The sequence below is a fragment of the Equus caballus genome, chromosome 2, assembly GCF_041296265.1.
Source record: "Equus caballus isolate H_3958 breed thoroughbred chromosome 2, TB-T2T, whole genome shotgun sequence".
Lineage (NCBI taxonomy): Eukaryota > Metazoa > Chordata > Mammalia > Perissodactyla > Equidae > Equus > Equus caballus.
In genome coordinates this window covers 32955681-32977736 of record NC_091685.1, presented here as the reverse complement: position 1 = coordinate 32977736, position 22056 = coordinate 32955681, and the positions used below count along the sequence as shown (strand labels likewise).

The 22056-nt window shown below is 55.7% G+C and overlaps 1 protein-coding gene across 8 annotated transcripts in view; it reads left to right on the top strand.

Annotated features, from left to right (window-relative positions):
* The window catches only part of ALPL (alkaline phosphatase, biomineralization associated), an 84587-nt gene extending 63453 nt beyond the window's left edge, over positions 1-21134 (top strand). For 6 of the 8 annotated variants that reach the window (XM_070260789.1, XM_023635569.2, XM_014737435.3 and 3 more), the window contains 11 exons: positions 2540-2704; positions 5799-5918; positions 6271-6386; positions 7601-7775; positions 8561-8736; positions 12203-12346; positions 14256-14325; positions 16409-16543; positions 18635-18826; positions 19338-19457; positions 20173-21134. In XM_070260789.1, coding sequence (XP_070116890.1) covers positions 2540-2704; positions 5799-5918; positions 6271-6386; positions 7601-7775; positions 8561-8736; positions 12203-12346; positions 14256-14325; positions 16409-16543; positions 18635-18826; positions 19338-19457; positions 20173-20438 — 1679 coding nt within the window. In that variant the 3' untranslated portion in view covers positions 20439-21134. Of the gene's footprint in view, positions 1-547; positions 610-1016; positions 1559-2539; positions 2705-5798; positions 5919-6270; positions 6387-7600; positions 7776-8560; positions 8737-12202; positions 12347-14255; positions 14326-16408; positions 16544-18634; positions 18827-19337; positions 19458-20172 lie in introns of those variants that run through there. The other 2 variants (XM_005607378.4, XM_070260790.1) reach the window with 2 other exon arrangements.
* Positions 21135-22056: the final 922 nt, after the last annotated feature.

Sequence of the window (22056 nt, the reverse complement as noted above, 5' to 3'; positions counted from 1 at the left end):
TATTATAGCTCCCCAAAAAGTGAAATACGTCAATATAAATCTAAGAAAACCCATACTGGATCTTTATGCTGAAGACTAAAAAGAACAAAATACGTGGAGAGACATCCTGTGTTGGTATTTGGAAGACTGAGCAGTGCAGACATGTAAACTCTCCCCAGATTGATCTACAGATTTGATACAATACCGATCAAAACTCTAGTGATGGGGAACAGAACTGGGCTTCCCAGGTTTAGAGATGGGGGAGCTTCTGTGACTACAAAGAGACAGCACAAGAGAGGTGTTTTTGGCAGGGGAGTAGAACCGTTCCGTATCCTGATCGTGGTGGGGGTTACAGGAATCTATACACATGTTAAACTTCAGAACTTTCATCTCAGAATTGGGGAACAGGAAGCCTCACCCTTAGATAACCTTATTGCTGACTCTGGAGTCAGCAACCCTGTGGTCAGAATTCTGTTGTGCTATTTGCTTGTTTGTAACCTGGACAAGCCACTTCTCCTTTCAGAGCCTTGGTTTTCTCATCTACAAAGGAGGTCATAGTTCCCTCTCTGTCCACTGCATGGGTGAAAGCCGTGGCGAAAGTCTTCATAAATGGTGAAGTGCAGAACACAGGCCAGTTTCTCTTTGTCTGTGTCCGTTATAGATTGTTTATATAGGCTCCCAGAGAGTAGTGTTTTTATTTTATTCAAGTATAACATACATGCAGAAAAGTGTCCATATCATAAATTGACAGCTTGTGGGATTTTCAGACTGAACCCACCATTTAACCAGCACCCAGATGAATAAACAGAAAGCTACCAGCACCTCACAAGTCTCCTGTGCCCCCTTCAGTCCCTACACCCCTCAGGTGTAGCCTGTATCCTGTCTTCTAAGGCCTCGGGTTAGGGTTCAGACTTTCTGTCATGGGAATCACGCCATATGTACCCTCAGCTCTGCTTCCTTTGCTCAGCCTTGCCTTTGCAAGATTCTTCCATGTTGTTGTGTGGAGTTGTTGATCATTCTTTCTCATTGTTGGGTAGATTTCCGTCTTCTGAACCCTCCCAATGGATTTATCCATCCTGCTGAAGATGGACACAGTTTTGAGGCCATTATGAACATTCTTGTACAAGTCTTTTGGTGAACACGTGTGTTTCTGTTGGAGATGAATGGGTCAGACGGCATATGTATGGTGTCAGCTTTGGTAGATGCAGCTGATTTTCCAAACTGGTTGTACCAATCTACACTCCACCAGCAGTGAACAGATACGCTGGTCATTCCACACTCTTGCCAACCCTTGGACTTTTCTGCACACACAAAGGAAGGACTTTTGGGTGATTCTTTCTTCCCTCCTACATCCGTCATTAGAGCACTGGCTTCCAACTGATTTACATAGTTGCTGTGCCAGTTACTGGAGTACAAACGAGGCAAGGTCTCTGCTCTTAGAAGCTCCCAGTGTGATGAGTGGGATGGACCAAGAAAGAATTACTTTCACAACAGGAGGTTCACGCAATGATTGAAGTAGGATGCCGTTCAGAGGTAGCATATTGGAATGAGTGATCATCCTGGAGGCTTCCTGAAAGAGGTGACTTCAGCTTTAAACTGTTGTGAACAATATTTTAATGTACTGATATTATATATCAATTTAGTAACATTTTTTTTCTGATGTTGGGGTTTACTCCAGAAACATTTGGAGACTAAAGTAGAACAACAACAACAAATTAGGAATCATCTGAAATCCCACCACCGCTCAGAGTTAAGCGCTGTTGGATGTTAGATGTGGGGCATTTCCCTTGAATTCCCGGCCTCCCCTCCGCACCAGCTGGGTTTTTAAGGAGCCAGGTGGATGATGAAGGGGGTGGGAAAGCATAGCGGTGTGCAATTGGAGGGCGTGTTTGGGGAGCACTGCGTCTTTTATGGGATGGAGTGTGGTGAGCCCTCGTCTCTGGAGGCTGGAGCACAGCATGCACATTTTTTTTAAACTTTTCATTAAGATTATGATAGTTTACAACCTTGTGAAATTTCAGTTGTACATTATTGTTAGTCATGTTGCAGGTGCACCACTTCAACCCTTGTGCCCTCCCCCACCCCCTTTTCCGCTGGTAACCACCAGTCAGTTTTCTTTGTCTATATGTTTAACTTCCACCTATGAGTGGAGTCATACAGAGTTTGTCTTTCTCTATCTGGCTTATTTCACTTAACATAATACCCTCAAGGTCCGTCTATGTTGTTGTGAATGGGACGATTTTATCCTTTTTTATGGCTGAGTAGTATTCCATTGTGTATATACCATATCTTCTTTATCCAATCATCAGTTGATAGGCACTTAGGTTGCTTCCAGCATGCACGTTTTTGAGGCTGAATCAGGATATCCCTTTTTCCAGGGAAGGAGTGGTTTCTTATCTATCATGATGCTGTCACGGTAGAATGTTGTGCATCACTGCTGTTTCCTATGCCTGGCCTGTAATAAGTGCTCAACAAATAATGAATGAATCGATGAATGAATAAGTGGATGAACAAATGAACTCTGCAGCTGTGGCCCACATGTCTTTTTTTTTTTTTCTAGGATTGGAACATCAGTTAACGGCTGACTACTGCCAGTCACTCCTCTTTCACCCACATCAATCATACCTCTGGGCTCCAGAGAGAAAGCAGGTCTTGGAGCGCACCATGATTTCACCCTTCTTAGTGCTGGCCATTGGCACCTGCCTTACCAACTCCTTAGTGCCAGGTAGGATTGGTGGGGACAAAGGGGGAGGGGTGGGGAGACCTGGCACAGGTGGGACAGGATGAGGGCACTGTCTATGTTCAGCGTCATAGAACCATCTGAAGAATTTAGGAGCTGGAACCAGATGTTCAGAGCGGGAGGTCCCAGCTCTGCATGTGCCGGTGTTGGATAGCCCACTCTTTTCCCCTTTACATTATCCCGTTCTTTAATTGGGGTTTCTATTCCCTCTTATCTCTAATAATCTGAAATGTAACTTATTCTATAAAATCTTCCAAGTCTTGGTAGGCTAGGTCTCCTGTGGTTTTGTCTGCTTGACTCTCTCGCATGGTAGTATGTTTCCTTGTGGTTTGTAATTTTTGCTTGTGAATTCGTCTTCAACAGGAGTTTCATTTTCTTTTCTGGATTTTTCCTGTTGGAAACTCAGATGGAAGTGTTTACAGCACAGCGTTATGTTTGATTTTTCAACTAATTCTAGACGAGTTTTTATGTTCATTTCTCAGTTTGTAGTTCAGAACCCACTTAGATTCTGCTCAGATTTGGAGGGGAGTTCACACTTCTCATGCCAGGCTTGCTTTCCCCATCCCTTCCATAGCTCCAAGGCCATAAATGCACATTAAAACAGTTTCAACCTAGACCTGTATCTGGTCTGACACCCCAGGGGGCCCTGAGCATCAGCTCCTCTTTACCTCTCTGGTTTTGAATTCCTTCTTAATTTCTGCCTCCTGGGGATTTCCTTTCCCTCTTTTCTTCCTTTTTCAAGCTACGTACTATTCTTTTTTTTTTTTCCTTCTTCTCCCAAAAGCCCCCTCAGTACACTACATAGGAGTATATTCTAGTTGTGGGTCCTTCTAGTTGTGGCATGTGGGACGCTGCCTCAGCATGGCCTGACGAGCGGTGCCGTGGCTGTGCCCAGGATCCGAACCAGCGAATCCCTGGGCTGACGAAGCGAAGCGCAAACCTAACCACTCGGCCACAGGGCCAGCACCTTATGTACTCTTCTTGATTGTTTATTTTTTCAGCATTTTGGTATCTTTTCTGGGAGGGGGGCCGTCTTTGGCTCGATCCATTATGTGGCTGGAAGTCCCCGCTTGCCCTCCCTGAGTGTTAATTCCTCCATCTGTCCAGTGGATGCTCCCAGGAAGAAGAAATTTCAACAGATGAGGAAATTGGGGTGCATATAAAGGAGGGCCAGTCCTCACAGTAAGTCAGTAGCAGAGCTGCGGAAGGAACCTGAGCTTCTGGATCCCCACGTTGTTGTTCCCTCTGCAATCCCATGATGCCTTTCGGCGTGTATCCTTGGGGTCACCCATGTAGCCACCACCCAGATCAAGACAGAACATTTCCAGTCAGGGGACACTACGGGCTTTCCTGTGCCCCTCCAGCCAACACCCTACCAAGGAAAGGAAGTGACTAGGGTTATTCCTGCCACGATAGATGAGTTTTGCTTGTTTTGAACTGCATACAAACAGAACCCTACAGTGCCTACTCACTAGCACTCTACGTAGCTCGTTGTCACCAGCATTTGTGCGTGTCATACAATGGTCTCGAAAAACAGTGGCCTTCTGATACCCAGTTTTCCAAAACTGTCAGTGCTTAAAGCAGTCCTCTGACAATGGAGTCAGCTTGACAGCCACTAAACCCTTCTCAGGCCCCGGGATAACTCTGGTGAATAAGACAAGGGCTCCGTCCCTGCCAGACCACCAATCTCTCAGGGAACAAACGACAAGGAACCTGGCAAACTGGGATCAGAGCTCGTGTCGAGAAGGAGCGACAGGTGCAGGGCAGCTGCTGTCAGCCCAGCCCAGGGGTGGGGGGCAGTTTGTAGGTGGTCGAGATAGGTAGAAGTTCACCACCACCCAGATGACACCCAGCCCAGAGCCAGTGGGGTCCCTGATCAAACCCACTGGCCCAGGGCACTTGCCCAGGCTTTATCTCCTCGAATCCTGAAACTGCCTGTTGGTAGCTATGTTCTCCCATTTTCCTGGGGCAGAAACTGGAGTGGGAGGAACTTTCTTAAAGGCACACAGCTGCATGGAGGGCCAAGGTTCTCCAGACTCCAGCTGGGGACTCTGCCTGTGGGGCCTGAAATCGGGAAGCTCAGTAGACACCTTCAGAAGAAAGAGGTGGCACTGGGGGCTGGCAGGGTATGGGGCTAGGAAGTTGGGGTGGGGGTGATGCAAGGGGAGGCCTCTTGGGGGAGGGGTGTGGGATGTGGTTGGGCCAAGATTTCAGATAGAGAACCACTTCCCTCTGTCCCCTCCCCCACGCTGCCTGCCCAAGGCAGGAGCCGCCAGAGAAACATGAGGGTTTCCTGCCCTTCTTCGTCTCTGATCTCGCAACCCTCAGTTTCTTCATTTCCCAGTGTGGGGAAAATAATGGTAGCCACCCTGTGAGCCTGTTGGGAGGTGAGGGAGCTTCTGCTGTGTGTGAAGCCTTGGCAGTTGCCTGGAAGCCGTGCATGTGGGAGAAAAGGGAGCTGTGCTCTTTACCCGCGGCTGTCCTGAAAGGCACCGGGGGCCTGAGTTGCCCCAGAAGTTTGACACCTTAAACAAAAGGCAACTCTTGCTTTCCAGCCCTGCTGTTAATGCTGTCGCTAAGTCAGGTTCCTGCTGAACCTACTTTGATGAATAAGCCGAGCCGAGTTTGTAATTGCTGGCCCGTCCGGGGAGTCCTGCAGTTGGAAGGCGTTTATTCCCTTGAATAGGTTAAACATTGCCCTCCTCATTGTGCGAGCACAATTCACTTGCTGCCTTAGCAGAATGTCTCTCTACCGGGTGGAAGGAAAGAGCGTGGGCTTTGGAGTGACGCCCAGCTCTGCCAGAGCTGTGTGGCCTTGGGGGAGTTGCTTGGGATCTCTGAGCCTTGGTTTCTTCAGTCTGAGATGTGGGGAGAAATCCAGGATCCGTAGGCTTGTTTGGAGGATTGGACTGGTATGTGTTTACAAACTACATGAGGGCTGTCTGAGATGGGCTGCTGTGGCTCTCTCCCCAGGTCCAGGCAGCTCCGCCCTCAGGCATGAGGAGTCGGGATATCTGTAATGTCTGAGGATGGGAAGCTGCCCCCACCCCCTGCTGAGTAACTCTGCCTCTCTGTACAGAGAAAGAGAAAGATCCCAAGTACTGGAGAGCTCAAGCTCAGCAGACCCTACAAAATGCCCTGAGACTTCAGAAGCTCAACACCAACGTGGCCAAGAATATCATCATGTTCCTGGGAGATGGTGAGGCCTGGGGGACCAAGGCGGGGGTGCATGGGGGCACCTAGATAGCGGCCCAGGGGCCCAGGTGAAGGTGAAGGGGGTTGTGTTGAAGAGGCTAGGGCCCTGGGGGGCATGTTGAAGAGGATGGGGGGCCAGGCTGTGGACCTAAGAGATCTGCTCTGCCAGGTGGTCCCCTGAGGGTCTGGGAAGGGAAGGGAGAGAGGGGCCGCCTGGGGTCACATTTGTAGAGCCATGCTCTGGTGGCCACTGCCCAGCCCGCTTTGGCATCCAGCTAGAGAGCTATGGGTGCCCCAGAGGCCTGACTGGAGAGGCCGGGAGCCGGAGAGACTGAGGCCTCCCACCCCCACTGCAGGGATGGGCGTCTCCACGGTGACGGCCGCCCGCATCCTCAAGGGCCAGCTCCACAACAGCCCTGGGGAGGAGAGCAGGCTGGAGATGGACAAGTTCCCCTTCGTGGCCCTCTCCAAGGTGAGCTCCGGCCCCGCACCCACCGGGCCCAGCCTCCCACCGCTCAGCTTGTCAGCACGGAGGGATGGGCAGAGGGAAGGCGTCCGCTAGATCTCTCCACGCTGCTGGCAAGGTGCTCGGCCCTCCTGAGGTCTCCGTGTCCCCACTGTGAAATGAAGACAGCAGCAGCTACTTCCTAGGACTTTATATGGAAGGTTTTAGCTCATTGATTTAAAAATCTATCGAAGGATGACATATATAGAGAAAAGTACACTGGCGTACAGCTTGAATTTTCACAGACTGCATGTCTGTATAACCAGCGTCCAGTTTCAGAAACTGAACATGACAGCAGCCTGAGGTCCCCTCGAGCTCCCTCCAGTCCCTATTCCCCTCCCCACCCACCATGGATTAGCTGTTCCTGCTTTTGTACTTGATATAAATGCGATCATGCAGTGTCTACTCTTTTGCACGCGATTCTGCTGCCTCCGTTCTCTCCCAGGATGATTCGGGAAGTTAACTAGACTACTGATGGAAAGCGTGGCTGTTGTTACTGGGGTGGTAGTTGGTGGTGGTAGTGATGTTCTGTGATAAAGACCCACTGGACACTCCAGGTCAGGCTCAGGCCACTTCTAGCGGAATAGCAGGGATTGTAATGTTTTCTGTGCCTTCAGGGATCTCTGAGGCTGGTGGGGAACGGAGACAGGCAAACAGTTTCGGGGCTTCTACCAGAGATCTGCATGGGAGGGCGTGGGAGGGCGTGGGAGGGCCCCTTCCCTATTTCTCCATTCTAGGTCCTGTCTCTCCCTCACTTTCCCTCCCTTTCCCCCAGCCCCCCACCCCCAGCCTCCTTCAAGACCTGCCCTCCCTCTCCCATCCCCAGGGCTCACCCACCTCCCTTCCCCTTGCTGGCGCCTGCAGCCCCAGACCCAGAGAGAGGCCCGAGCTGACCCAGCCCCCACTCCTTGTTGGAATATCTCCATATGTCTCCGAGTTGCCTTCCCACCCCTTCCCGCTGCACTGGCTGCCAGGGCACAAGGAGTAGGGGCGGGAAGCAGGCAGCTGGGCGCTCCTGTGGCTCTGGGGGGACCTCGGTGGGTAGCAGGGCTCAGCCAAGGCTGCGGGAGGCCTCTCTGTCTCCCTCATGCCCCAGGCCCCATGGTGCAAGTGGGGACGGCTTGGGGGCAGCAGGGTGGACCAAGGCCTGGCCATCCCCGACCCTCCTTTTCCACCTGCAGACATACAACACCAACGCTCAGGTCCCTGACAGCGCAGGCACCGCCACTGCCTACTTGTGTGGGGTGAAGGCTAATGAGGGCACTGTTGGGGTGAGCGCAGCGACCCAGCGCACCCAGTGCAACACGACTCAGGGGAACGAGGTCACCTCCATCCTGCACTGGGCCAAGGAGGCTGGTGAGTGGGGGTCGTGGTGGGGAATGGGGCCCAGTGCTGTAACCTGCCTGGGCCTCAGTCGTTCCAACTGTGTAATGCTGAGAGAGTAGAAAAAGATGCCCTGCGGGGCTCTTCCAGCCCTGGTGTTCCGGGAGTCTGAAATGTTCATGGACTCCCCTCCATGACAGGGAAGGCTAGTGGTTCGGGGGTGACTTAGATGTGGGTTCAGGTTCAAGCTCATTTTCCAGGGTCTCTTTGACTATAAAATGGGCATGAGAACATAGCCCCCTCATAGGTTTGGTGTGAAGAATGGTAAGGGGCCCAGCCCAGCGCCAGCCCCATGGGAGGTTGGGAAACGTCTGCTCCTTCTCCCTGCCTCTTTGGAGTTGGGAGGCCCTGGCCAATGCCCCCAGGGACTTAGAGTCAGGGTGTGAGGCTGGCTGATGCAGGTGACAGAACCAGGCTCCGTCTGAGAGCCCTTAGGAGGGGTCCCTGTGTTCTTGCAGGGCCCCGAGGGGGCGTCCTGCATGGGTGAGGCTCTGCTGTGTCCTTGATGGAAGGGAGGGCCCCAGCCCAGGGGCTCACAGCTCAGGGCCCTCAGGAGTGGGGCGGGTCACAGAGGCAGAGCGTCTGAGCTGCCAGGATATTTGGAAGCCCCCATCCCCCGCTTTAGTACTGATGGGGAGACTGAGGCCCAAGCAGTCAGTGGCACTGACCAGAGGCCAGAATTTAGCTAGGAGGAGGGAGAAGACAGCTTGGACACCCCCATCTCCAGACGAAGCCAACCCCTCCCTCCCACACCCCAGGGAAATCCGTGGGCATTGTGACCACCACGCGAGTGAACCACGCCACCCCCAGCGCCGCCTACGCCCACTCTGCCGACCGGGACTGGTACTCGGACAACGAGATGCCCTCGGAGGCTCTGAGCCAGGGCTGCAAGGACATTGCCTACCAGCTCGTGCACAACATCAAGGACATCGAGGCGAGTGCGGGGGGGCGGCCAGAGCAAGGACGCACGGGCTTGAGAGCTGGGGCTCTGGGGGCCCGAGGTGGCAGGCCCAGGCTGGCCCGGGAAGAGCCGCTGGCCTGGCTCCCCTCACACCTGGGAGGGCTCCCAGCCCATTAGGGGATTTGCGGTCGGGGCCGGGAGGCCCGGGAGGATTTCTGCGGCGAGCCGGGGCATAAACCCTGATGCGGCCCCCACCGCACCCCAAGAAGCAGGCGCCCAGGGCTTATTCTGTAGAGTGGGACCTGGCGCTGCACGCCCCCAACACGGGGAGGAGCGGGTGACACAGTCCATCTGAGGGGACTGCCTACCCTGCAAATCCCGTGTGCACAGACGTGGGACTCCGGACTCCACCGGCAGGCCCAGAGAAAAGGTGGTGTGGGCAGTGGTTAGCGCAAGGTCTCATTCTAAAACTTGGGTTCGGGGGGCTGGCCCGGTTGCGTAGTGGTTGAGTTCACGTGCTCCGCTTTGGTGGCCCAGGGTTCACAGGTTTGAATCCCAGGTGCAGACCCACACACTGCTCATCAAGCCATGCTGTGGTGGTGTCCCCCGTACAAAATAGAGGAAGATGGGCACAGATGTTAGCTCAGTGACAGTCTGCCTCCAGCAAAAAGAGGAAGACTGACAACAGATGTTAGCTCAGGGCCAATCTTCCTCACCAAAAAATAAACAAAAAACCTTGAGTTGCAATCCTTGTCCTGCTGGTGGCTAGCTGTGTGCCCTTGGGCCAGTTAATTAACCTCTCTGAGCCTTCCCTTTTACAACCCTTTGTGAAATGTACCTACCTCATAAGCCCATTGCAAGATCTAAATAAAATAACCCCTGTAGAGTGTAGCTTGGGGCCTGGCACCTAGGAAGTGCTCAGAAAGTGGCAGCATTTATGAATGAGCCACATGTCCCTGCCCCAAAACACAAGCTTCGACATATTGAAGAGGTTCCTGTGTGCAGGTGTGTCTGTGCACCCCAGACATCGTCCACCTGGTGCTCAGGTGGGTCCCTACTCTATCTTACATGAGAACCGCTGGCTTGTTTCTCTTTCAGGCTCTCGTTACCTACTGCTGGGGCTGGCGAGGAGCAAGGGGACTTTGACCCCGTGAGCCTAGAATGGGGGTTCAGGGAGGCTCAGAGAAAGCCCCCAGGTCGCATCTACCACACACCTCTGTGTCTACCCCCACCAGACAAACTCGCTGGCTCCCAGACCCGCCCTCTGCCCCCTGTGCAATCTCCCCCAGTTTCCGAGTGCCACCCAGCCCTTCTGCCAGCTCATGATGTCCCTTTTCCGAGCAGTGGATTGAGCGCCCCTTTCAGGACAAAGCGTCCTGTGGATCTCTCCTAGTGGACGTGCGTCCGACGCAATCCACCGTCCTGACTTCACCCTGGCCTGACATGTGTCCTGGGGCAAGTCACTTCCCCTCCCAGAGCCTCAGTTTCCCCACCTGTGCACCAAGAACAGAGTCCCACCTGCCCCCTCCCAGGGCCGCTGGAGGCCGAGATGAGGTCGTGGATGTGAGAACATTTGTTGTACAAGCTCAGGGTGTAATTACAGGGCCGCTCTTCAGAGCCTTGGCAGGAACACCCGAGGGGGGCCCGGCACTTAGGGCAGACTTCTCCGGTGGCGGGGGTGAGGGGGCCGAGGGGGCTCTGGGGGATGAGCTGGGGCGTGAGCGGGGCGGTGGGGCGCACGTGAGGGCTGCCCCTCCCTCCTCTCCCATGCTCGTCCCTTCCTCTCCCATCTGCGCCTGCATCACCCCTACACCAGAACCCCCAAGCCCCCCAGCCCCCAGGCTGTACATGAAACAAAAATCCTGGTGTCCGCCCTGAAAATAAATATCTTTTGCTAAAAAAAAGAAAGACACAAACCCAAACCCCAAAGCCAAACAGCAAGTCTGTTATTTGGGAGTTTAATGAGCGTGTGAAGTCCCTGCTGAGGCTGGAAATGATGAGGCTCCAGGCAAGAAGATTGGGGGCTTCATTTTCCACTCGGAAAACGCCAAGGGGTCAGGTTCTGTGGGAACAATGGGGCAGGGCAAGGGGCCAGTGACCTGGGGTCCCCTTCTCCTTCTTCCTCTCCCTGGCTGCCCCACCCCCAGAGCTCCTGGCTGGGGCTGGCAGTGGGGACCGGGCCTCCGTGGATACCCTTTGACCTCCACTACTCCTGACGGGCACAATACCTTCCACCGGAGCCCGCCCTGCCCCTCATGCTGGGACTACACTGCATCGCTGCCTTTCCTCCTGTGACAGTCCTGGGGCTGCTGTTAGTTCCATTTTATATCTAAGGAAACGGGCTCAGAGAGGTTAAGTGACAGGCCCGTGGGCAATAAGCGATAGAGTCAGGACTCAGACCCAAGTCTGACTTTAGAATCCGTGCCCTTTGCAGTTCCCCATGCTGTAGACTGGTCCTGCGCCCCTCGGCCAGCGGCCTGGACGCCCCACAGAACCTGGTTCTCAGGAGGGAAATGGGGTGGAAGGTAGCGAAGGGCACCGAGCACACGCCAGGCCTGGGCCGGTGGACCTGAGGTCAGCAGTAGCTGGGCTCTGCTCTCCCAAGGTGTCGTGTCTGCCAGGGGCGGCAGCCTGGCCTGACGCCTGTGGTGACAGGAGGACACCAGTGTGGTGGTCACCGCAGGCGGCGGCTGTTATGCTCTTGGCCCCATTTTAAAAATAGTCAGGACTTCAAACATGGGCTCCCAAGGAAAACAAACAACCCCGCGTCCATCCGCCCGCGCACGCCAGCCACGGTGGCTAAAATTAGTCTGGCAGGAACTGCACAGACGAGCACCGGCCACTGTGTGCCCAGGTCCCAGCGGGGCTGCCCCGAAGACCTCCTGGCTGGGGCCCCGCGCCTGCGGGCACTGCCGCTCACTGGGGAGCGCAGGCTTTCGGAGTCCCCGTCCCCCGCTCCACAGAGGGATGAGGCAGGGCCCTGGGGCCGGGCGAGAGAAGCCTCGGGTTCGAGTCCTTGCTCTGTCCCTTACTGGCTGTGTGGCCTTGGGGGAAGGAAATCACTTTTCTGTGCCCAATTCTTTATCTGGAAAATGGGGACACAGTTTCCCCTGCAGCCTTGGTGTGAAGTTGACTAAGATGTGGACCCGAAGTGCATGGTGCCTGGCACGGTGAGCGCTCTATGGATGGTATTGTTCTCGCACAGCGGGGCTTATGTGTGAGCCTTCTTGAAAGCCAGGGAAAGGAGGTTATCAGTAGCTTCAGTATTTTACCCAGAAGCCCCAAACCACAGTCCCCAGAGATTCACGATTTTATCTCCTTCAACTGGAAAAGTGGAGGCTCAGGGTGGGCAGCGTGGTCTGAACCCAGGACTTGCTGAGCTCGAGAAGCATCCACACCATCCGTGGGGCCAACAGGTGCCCAGCTCTCCAGGTGGGGCCACGGAGGCTTCTGGACGTCTCAGAACCTCCCAGGTGCTAATGGCTCCTGTCCCCTTCAGGTGATCATGGGGGGCGGCCGGAAGTACATGTTCCCCAAGAATAGAACCGACGTGGAGTATGAGATGGACGAGAAGGCCAGGGGCACGAGACTGGATGGCCTGAACCTCATCGACATCTGGAAGAGCTTCAAACCCAGGCACAAGGTAGCCCTTTGTGGTCCGGGACCCGAGGGTTGCAGGGGTGGCCTGCAGTTGGGTGGGGCTGCATGAGCCCTCTGTGAATCCGTTTTCTTCTCTGTAAAATGGGGTCATGATTCTTACCTCAATGGGCTCAAAGGGTCTAACAGATAAGTGAATGGCACATTGTACGTGATCAATCAATTCCTTCCTTCAAGGGAGGGCACTGGAGAGAGCTAGGCAGTAGGGAGGAGGTGTGCAAAGGAACAGCCTGCATGGACGTTCAGTCCACTAAGCCCCCACTGTGTGCAGGGCCCCTGGCTGGGTGTGAGGTCCAAAGGATGAAGCAGACGGTCAGGGAAATGTGGACCACTGTGTGCCTGGGTGGCAGGAAGCCGGGGACCTACGGGAACCCAGAGGGGACAGATCGCCAAGGGAGGGGCCGAGAAGCCCTGAGGAGAGGAGGATCTTGCAGGCAGGGAGGCAGCAGGGGAGTGTGCGAGCCAGGGCTGAGGAAGCCCTCACAGCGAGCTGGCCGAGCCACGAGGGCACGTGCTGGGAAGGGAGGCTGCAGCGTGGGAAGGCCCGAGGGCTGGCTCCTTGGGGCGGCTCTGCCCTTCACATCTGTGCTTGGCCTGGGGCAGCTGCGTCTGGAAATGACTGTAGTCAGGCTGAAGACAGTGGGGAGCAGCCTGGCAGCCACTTTGATGTCACTCTGGGGTTGGGTTTCAGAGGGTTCCAGGACTGGCCTCCGGGGAGGGGCTGGGCTGAGAGCGAGGTGGGGGTGGAGGCTGGGGAACGGCCCCCACAGGGGTGGGGATGGGGGGAGCTGAGCATCTGGGAAGCAAGCTTTTCCATTCCTTCTGAGTCAGCTCAAGCTGGGCCAGAGCCCCTTCCTGGCCCAAGCCGGAGAGACACCTCGCCTCCCAGCCTCAGTTTCTCTCCCTGGAACGTGGAACCAGAGCTTAATCCTTCTTGCCCAGGCAGGGTGCTTACCCACGAGCTCAGTCTAGACCCCAGAGGGAGAGAGCCCATACCACTGGACCAGATGGGGTATCACTGTGGGGTCTAAGATAGAGTGAGTTCTAGAGTCAGTTTCACGTTTACCACTTAATAGCCATGTCGTTTGTGTGTCTCAGTGTCCTCATCTGTAAAATGGGGATAACAGTACCTACCTTGCAGGGTTGATGTGAGGGTCATTGAGATTACACAGGAAGGCCGTCTCAGGGAAGCGGTGAGGGGTGCCCAGAGCCCCACTTTCTTAGCCTTCTCAGCCTCCCTCCAATAGCCCCTGAAGTTTGAAAACCACTGATCCCAATGCCATTGCCCAGAGAAGGCAAGGGGCTCTCCTAAGGACACACAGCTGATTCCTGGCAGTGCAGGACCCCCAGTCCAGGCCCTGAGTGGTACCATCTCCAGGCAAGCTGGCCCCCCTCTTCCTATGGCCTTTTCCTTTATCGCCCCTTAGATGGGGTCCCCAGGGCAGAGCTAGGCCTTTGCTTCCTCTGTGGCCCTCCACAGACCCAGAATACACACAATCCATACCCCTCGGAGGGCACTCAAGGCCCCTTATGACCTGGGCCTTCCTCTTCTTGGCCTCATGATCCCTCCCCTCTGCTTGGAACTCTACTCCCTGACCCCAGGCTGATAAGTCCTCCTTGTCCTCCAGGGACCCATTAGGACATCACCTCCACCAGGAAGCCCTCCCTGATCCTGCCTCTGGGTTCACAGCGTCCCCCGGTCTCTCAGAATCCTCATCCCCTGGGTTAGAATTGCTGACTTATTTGCCATTTCTTGAGGGCAGGAATGGTTGGTCCTCGGGGGGGATTGTTAAATGACTGAAGGAAACATACATGCCCCAGACTCTGAAACCAGCTGGCTCAGTCCTTTCAACTCCCCCGGCCCCTGCCCGGCTGACCCAGGCCCTTCCTCCTAGCACTCTCACTACATCTGGAACCGGACCGAACTCCTGACCCTGGACCCCTACACCGTGGATTACCTCTTGGGTGAGTGGAGTCCAGCACCTGGGGACGAGGCCCCAGCCTGCCCCCCTGCTTAGGGGCTTTGCTGTTAGGCTCCAGGACCTGGGACGGGTGAGGAAGGGGTCCTGGTTCATAGAATTAGGCCTGAAATCTGTTGGCTGTGTGAGGTGAATAGCTCCATTGAGCACAAAGGGAAACAGCAGCTCAGAGAGGGGAAGCGACCTATGGCATGCCACACAGCTGATTAGAGCTGTGGCCCAGAGCGGCCACTAGTCTGGCTGGAGCTGGGGTTTAAACATCCCAGGCTGTGGGGCGGGGAACCTGGAGCCAGCTCTGCTGTGTGGCCAGGACCGAAGGCAACCAAGTTGTCTCTGCTCATCTTGACTGGGGGTTGCCCCCAGAAAGTGGGGAGCAGGTGCAGGGCCCAGGGGCGGCTCCGGGCTAGGTGGAATGAGACCCTGAGCACCGCCATGCAGACATCTGGGTCCTCTCTCCCCTCTGGCTGTCGTACCCAGTAAGTGGTGGCAAAATCTCCAAAGCCCTTTCCCAAGGAGCACAGCCCCAGGTCCTGGGTGTGTCCTTGGAGATTATGGGCTCAGAGACGAGTGCCTGGAGGGTCCCCCGGACACACACACACAGCCCTCTGCTTGCCTGGGTCACACGGCACAAACCCTACACTCCACACAGGCTGTGTAGCGCTATGCATGCACCCATGTAGCATGACAGCTCCGCTGACAGGTCTTAGAGCTGGAGTGTTGTGTTCAAATCCTGGTGTTATCCTCTATGAGCTGTGCAACCTTGGGCAAGTGGCTTCTCTTCTCTGTGCCTCAGAGATTGCTCTTCTATAAAGTAGAATAAAGACTCTTCTATAAAACAGGATAATGGTAAGGCCTACCGCAGGGTCGTCATGAGGATTCAATGAGCTAATGCATTGGAAAAGTTATCCGTTGCTGCCTAACAAATTAACCCAAAACATAACATCTTAAAACAAGAGTAAACATTTATTACTTCGCACGGTTTCTTTGGGTCAGGCAGTTGGGAGGGCGTAGCTGGGTCTCTCATGAGGTTGCAGTCTTGGTACTGTGCCTTCCAAGATGGCTCAGTCATATGGCTACGAAGCTGGTGCAGCTATTGGCAGGAGGCCTCGGTCCCTTGCCACATGCATCTCTCCAAAGATCTGCTTGGGGGTCCTCACAACATGGCGGCTGGCTTCTCCAGAAATCCAAGAGCAGGCAAGGCAGAAGCCGCGGTGTCTCATGCCCTGGCCTGGAAGTCACACGCCATCATTTCTGCAGTGTTCTGTTGGATGCACAGGCTAGTGCCAGTCGGTGTGGGAGGAGACACACAAGGGTGTGGATTCCAGGAGGCAGGGACCGTGGGCGCCATCTTGGAGGCTGGCGCCTACGTGCTTCCAAAGCCCTTAGAACGACACGCAGCACCGAGTGAGCACCTGGTAATTGGAGCTCTTGTTTGGCTGCGCACACACTCAGGGAAGGGGCAGGGTGTTCTGGAAGGAATCCAGGACTGGAAACACCAGCTTGGTACATGTAGAACCTAGTGATGTAGGCAAGGAATGGATCCCTCTCCTTATTTCACGAGGCAGAAAACCCAGCTCAGTGAACAGAAGGGACAGTGACCCCAAACCTTTGGCTGTTCCACTGCACAGGACACTGTGCCCTTCAAACCTGGCCTTTAAATACACACCCAAGCTGCCCCATCGAGTCCAGGACAGTCCTCTGCCCGAGGGCCACGGTGCCGTGTCCAGGGCCCTTCAGTCTGGGGCTGGTCTGGTGGATTTAAATCCCAGATCTGCCTCTTAGCAGCTGAAAGTAGCGAGTTACTGACCACTTGAGCCTCAGTCTCCTTCTCTGTAAAGTGGACATGGGCCCCCTCCCCATGATGTGGCTCTGAAGACGAAAGGAGGCAGCGCCACCTCAGCCCCTGGCAGCATTCGCGCCACTGGAGCCATCCCGATGAACCTCCCTCCCCAGCTCTACCCCCAAATTGCATGTGGTTCCCCGAGACACCCCACCTTCCTCGGGCAGAGGGGTCCGCCTGGCAGGGTCCTGAGCTCCCGACATCCACACCCTCCTCGTGTCCTCCTCAGGTCTCTTTGAGCCGGGGGACATGCAGTACGAGCTGAACAGGAACAACGTGACCGACCCCTCGCTCTCCGAGATGGTGGAGATGGCCATCAAGATCCTGAGCAAGAACCCCGAAGGCTTCTTCCTGCTGGTGGAAGGTGGGCGCCCAGGCCCGGCCGCAGGGCAGCTTCCCCGGGAACGTCCAGATACAGAGCCCTGGGTCAGGGATGGGCGGTCCAGCTCTCAAAGAGAACCGTCCAGTTTGTGGGTGTGGGGGAAATTCCTTTGGGGAGGGGGGGTTGTGGATGGTTTGAAGCTCCCAGCCTCACAAGCTCTTCTCCCCTGGGCATGGGGACGCTGCGGCAGGCTTACTGGTCCAGGAAGTCTTCCTGAGAGTGAAGGTGGCATTCTGTCTTTCTGGGGTCCCTCCCTGAGACCTGGCTCTGGAGGGGCATGCAGCCCCCTCAGCTTGACTCCTCCCGAGAGACAAATCAGCAGGCCCCAGTAGACATATGCACTCTGAGCAGCCGCCTGCCTGGGCTCAAGGACTCAGGCCCAGCGTCCTCCTCTGCCGATGCCCACTGGCCGGCGGGAGCCCTCGCAGCTGTACAGCACACAGCTGCTGTTATAGGCACGTGTGGGGCCGAGGTCAGATCCACGAGTCCTTACCCCGAGAGAAGGCCCAGAGCAGGCCCTGGGGATCCTGGGGTCCCCCAGGTTGGGAGAGCCGGAACCTTCAGGAGTCGGCAGTGCTGTGTGCCAATGTTCACAGGGTTTCCCTGAGCTGTTGTGAGCCCTGGAATCAGACTCTTGGGTCCTGGTCCTGATGCTGCCATCCCCTGGCGGGATGACCTCTACCTGTATGTTCCTGTGAAACGAGGCCAAAAATAGTCCCCCTGTCCTAGGAGGGTTATTATCATCCATCGCATTCAGAGACATACAGTACTTGGGACAGGGTCCAGGAGAGAATAAATCCTCGGTGTTTATTAATATCATTATTATGACTACATAAGAGCTAAGTCAATAACAAGAGGAAGTGTGAGGAAGTGATGAAGTTTCCGGAGACTTCCAAAATTCTGACAGCCATTGTCTTCCATGAGATCTACATGTACACACACACACACGTTTGCACACACATTCTCACTACACATACATATGCGCTCAGGCCCCTCCGCCCTCCAGAGGCCAGTGGCTGCCAGCCCAGCTTGGCTGCTCTCTTGCCAAACCCCGGGGTTCCCACTCAAGCACGGCGGTCTCGGCCTGGCCCTGAACGGGCCTGTGATGCCGAAGACCCAGCCGGGAGCCAGTGGTGGTGAGCACGAGCTCCCTGGGGGCGGTCCTCTTTGTGAGCGGGCCAGGACTGGGCCTGCCAGGCCAACTGCTCCCAGAGCCACAACAAAGGGAGGACGCACCCTGCGAGCCTGCCAGGCCAGCGTGGTGAGGCTCAGGCCAGTGGGAAGGGAGGGTGCCCAGGCGCCCAGGCTCAGGACCCTCAGAGCTGGGAGTGTCCGCCAGGCAACGTCTTACTGTTAGAAGCCGGGAGGCCTTCCCTCAGGTCCTGCAACCCTTAGCTGTGACCTTTAAGCCAGGCTTAACACCAGGCCCCCTGCGCTTGCCCTGGGGGTGGGGTGCACGGGATTCAGGCTTTGACAGGCCTCTCTGGAAGCCTACCGTGGGCACTGCCCCGGCACCAAGGGCTTTCAACACCCTTTATGCTCAGAGGGATGTGTTTAAAGTGGAGATGGAAAAACAGGGGCCTGAGAGAGAGTCACCCCTGAATTCACCCCACGGGAGGCCTCAGTTGCTCCATCTGTGCCTGGGGCCGATTGTACCCACCGCTGCCCAGGATTGTTGCAAAGGGGACACAAGACATCAGCTTGTTATGCCTGACACCTGGTAGGCACTCAGACTACCATGTTGTTCCCCTGCCTACGGCTCCGAGGTCTGTCGGGACTCCTTCAAGCAGCTGAAGAAGCGGTGCTGGGGGCAGTGTGGGGTGGTGGAGGGAGCACAAGATTTCAGTTGGTGGATCGGCTTTAAATCCCGGCTTTGCCTCTCCTTGCGTGGGCCCTTGGCCCAGCGACTTGCCCTCTCTGAGCCGCTATAAAGCCTGAACGGCTGCATGAAACGCCGAGGATGGTGCTTGGCACGTGGTGGTTCCCCATCGCAGAAAGGTTTGTCCGGCGGCGGTGTGGGTCCTGATCTTCTTCCCCTCCTCCTCACCCGACCCTTTGCCTTGGTGTCCCAAGGAGGCAGGATTGACCACGGGCACCACGAGGGCAAGGCCAAGCAGGCACTGCATGAGGTGGTGGAGATGGACCGGGCAATCGGGCAGGCGGGCGACATGACCTCCCAGGAAGACACGCTGACCGTCGTCACTGCTGACCACTCCCACGTCTTCACCTTTGGCGGGTACACTCCCCGTGGCAACTCCATCTTTGGTAGGTGGGCCTCTGTTGGGGTGGCAGCGGGGCACGCGCAGGGTCTGCCCGTCTGGGAGCAGGTGTAGCTGGGGACAGACAGCAAGCCCAGAGCCTGGCACGGGTGGGACTCCACGAGAATGAGGTCGGGAGGAGAAGTTACTGATGAGTGGGGAGTGCAGGAGGAGGGGGGAGAGTGAGGTGAGTGCATGGGTGGGTGGCTGCCTGGACAACAGATGGATAGAAAAAGGAGAGCGAGGATGGGTACATGGACGGGGAGAGAAGAGGATGGATGCATGCATGCATGAATGCATGGGCGGATGGATGGATGGACGGACCGACAGATGGGAGGGATGTGGGCACAGTGAAAAACTGAGGGATAGTTGGTTGGAAGTAAACTGGGTTTGGAACGTGGCTTCATGGAGGTGGTTCAGGGTCCTTCCAAGGGGATTCAGGGGTTGCCAAGCTGGGGTCTAGGGACTGTACTCCTGGTCCTCCAACATGGCCCCTGTCCCAATGCCTCCCTGTGCAGGTCTGGCCCCCATGGTGAGCGACACGGACAAGAAGCCCTTCACTGCCATCCTGTATGGCAACGGGCCTGGCTACAAGGTGGTGGGCGGTGAGCGAGAGAATGTCTCCATGGTGGACTATGGTGAGACTGCCGAGACCCGGGGCTGAAAAGGGACAGGGCACCCCCTGGGGATGGGCCTGGGAACAGAGTGTAGGCTTCTGGTCAAAGTCAGGGGTCTCGGAATAGCCAGGACTTGAGTCAGAACAATCTCTGTTGGAATCCCCTTCTACATTTGAGCAGCTCTGTGTCCTTGGGCACGTAACCTCACCTTTCTGAGCTTCAGTTTCTTCCATAAAAGAATTCTACCTGCCAAGGTTGCCTGAAGGACTAAATGGGTCTGATGAGCTTGGCGTGGAGCCTGGCACGTGTAGTGCTTGCTATGTTACACTGTCATTTTTACTGGCTGTATAATATTCCAACACCCGAGCCTTCCCAGTGTGTTCATCCAATTCTATGTCGTTGAATGTTCCTTTGTTCCTGATGTCCCCAGTAGCCCTGGGGATCTAATGATGCAGCCGTGGTAAGAGGCTCTCCTGGGTTGCCTCTTCCCTCCTAATCCAATCAGCCCAGATGAGGCTGACTTTCTCCTCCGGGGGCGGAGATCACAGGCTTCTGTGTCAGAAGAGACTCAGATCTGAATCCTGTGGCCTTGCACAAAATGACTTCCCTGCACAGAAACTGTTTCCTCTTCTGTAAATTGGGGGCATTCAAGGCAGGCTGGCAGGCGCCTGGGGAAGCTGCCGCCTAGCGCCAGGCCCCTGGCAGGCTCTCAGCAAGTGTTTCTTCTGGCCCGCAGCTCACAACAACTACCAGGCGCAGTCCGCCGTGCCCCTGCGCCACGAGACCCACGGTGGGGAGGACGTCGCCGTCTTCGCCAAGGGCCCCATGGCGCACCTGCTGCACGGCGTCCACGAGCAGAACTACATCCCCCACGTGATGGCTTACGCAGCCTGCATTGGTGCCAACCGAGACCACTGCGCCTCTGCCAGCTTGGCGGGCAGCCCCTCCCCAGGCCCCCTGCTGCTCCTGCTGGCCCTGCTCCCCCTGGGCATCCTGTTCTGAGGGCCTGGGGCCCGGGCACCCACCAGCCCGTGACAGATGGCCAGCTTCCCTCTCCCAGCGCGGCCCACCGCCCAGCAGCCCACTCCTCGAGGGGCGGGGATGCAGAGGCCTCCACAGCCCCTGCAGCTGCCGGAAAGGAGACCCAGGAAACCAAAGGCTGCTGCCCGCCTCGGTCTGCTCCGGAATCCTCCACCGGGGCCAGACCAGCTCCTGGCCTCTGCCCCTCCCCGCTGCTCCTTTGGCCAACAGGGTAGCTTCTCTCGGGCAGGCAGAGAGCACAGACTGCAGAAATTCTCAAAGCATCTTATTTTTCCAGCAAACATATTTCTTCCGACTTGGAGGCCCTGGAGCTTCCATGGAACATTCCGGATCTTACTCTCCCATTCTCCTCTCCTTTCCTCTGGAACCACCTGGCCCCACCATGCTCATGTCCCTACCTGCAGGGGAGACCAAGTCCTTCTCCTCAGGATGGGGTTTGCTCACTCGCTCATCCCAAGGCCGTCCAGGGCTCCCAGGAAGTCAACTGCTGGGACTAGCCGGCCAACGCCAGGGGGCCCGGGCTGGCCCGGCTCTGAACATACACGCCAGCTGCTCTCTGAAGCGACTCTCCTGTTTGGAACGGCAAAAAAATTTTTTCTCTTTTTGGTGTTGGTTAAAAGGGAACACAAAACATTTAAATAAAACTTTCCAAATATTTCTGAGGACCAAGCTGAGTCTTTGCGGTCAGTGAACTAAGCTCGTTTCTCTGGGAAGACTGGACTCAGGGCCCAGGAGTGCTAGGGCGGGGGCGGGGGTTGGGCGTGGGGGAAGGGCTCTCCTGCTGGCCTGGGGGGCCTCACCACTCCTTACCTGGGGGACTTTGGACCAATCGCTCAGTGTCTCCGAAGCTCAGTTTTCATATCTGTGAGAGGAGAGACAGCCCACTCCTGGGTTGCTGTGAGGCTTCTAGAAGAACGCCCCCGTGCCCTGAAACCCACAGCAGGAAGGCCTTCAAGGACCTTGTGACACCCTTGCTACACAGAGCCCACAAACAACTACATATCCTGGCTCTTTGCAGCTGCTCATTCATTCATTCATTCACTCAACAAACACCAAGTATGTGCTGGCACTGTAGCAGGTCTTAAGAATTTAGGGGGCCAGCCCCGTGGCCGTGTGGTTAAGTTCACGCCCTCCACTTTGGTGGCCCAGGGTTTCGCCAGTTCGGATCAAGCCATGCTGAGGCGGCATCCCACATGCCACAACTGGAAGGACCCACAACTAAAAATACGCAACTATGTACCGGGGGTCTTTGGGGAGAAAAAGGAAAAATAAAATCTTTAAAAAAAAAAAAAAGAATTTAATGATGAACAGTCTTGACACGTTCTTTGCCCTCACAGCTTCAGCCTAGCACGGCGACTGTGACCTTTCTGTTTCTGATTGTCAAGCCTGGGTGCTGGAGCCAGGATTGCACCTGACCTTGGGGATGTATGGAGTTCCCCAAGTTCGTTCCTTTTGCCTTGTTGGAATGAAAGTCCCTATAATGATAATAATCATCATTGTAACAATTAACATCGATCATTTACCATCAGCCAAGCTCCGTGCTTGCTGCTTCATAGGGATTCCGCTCATTTAACCCTCA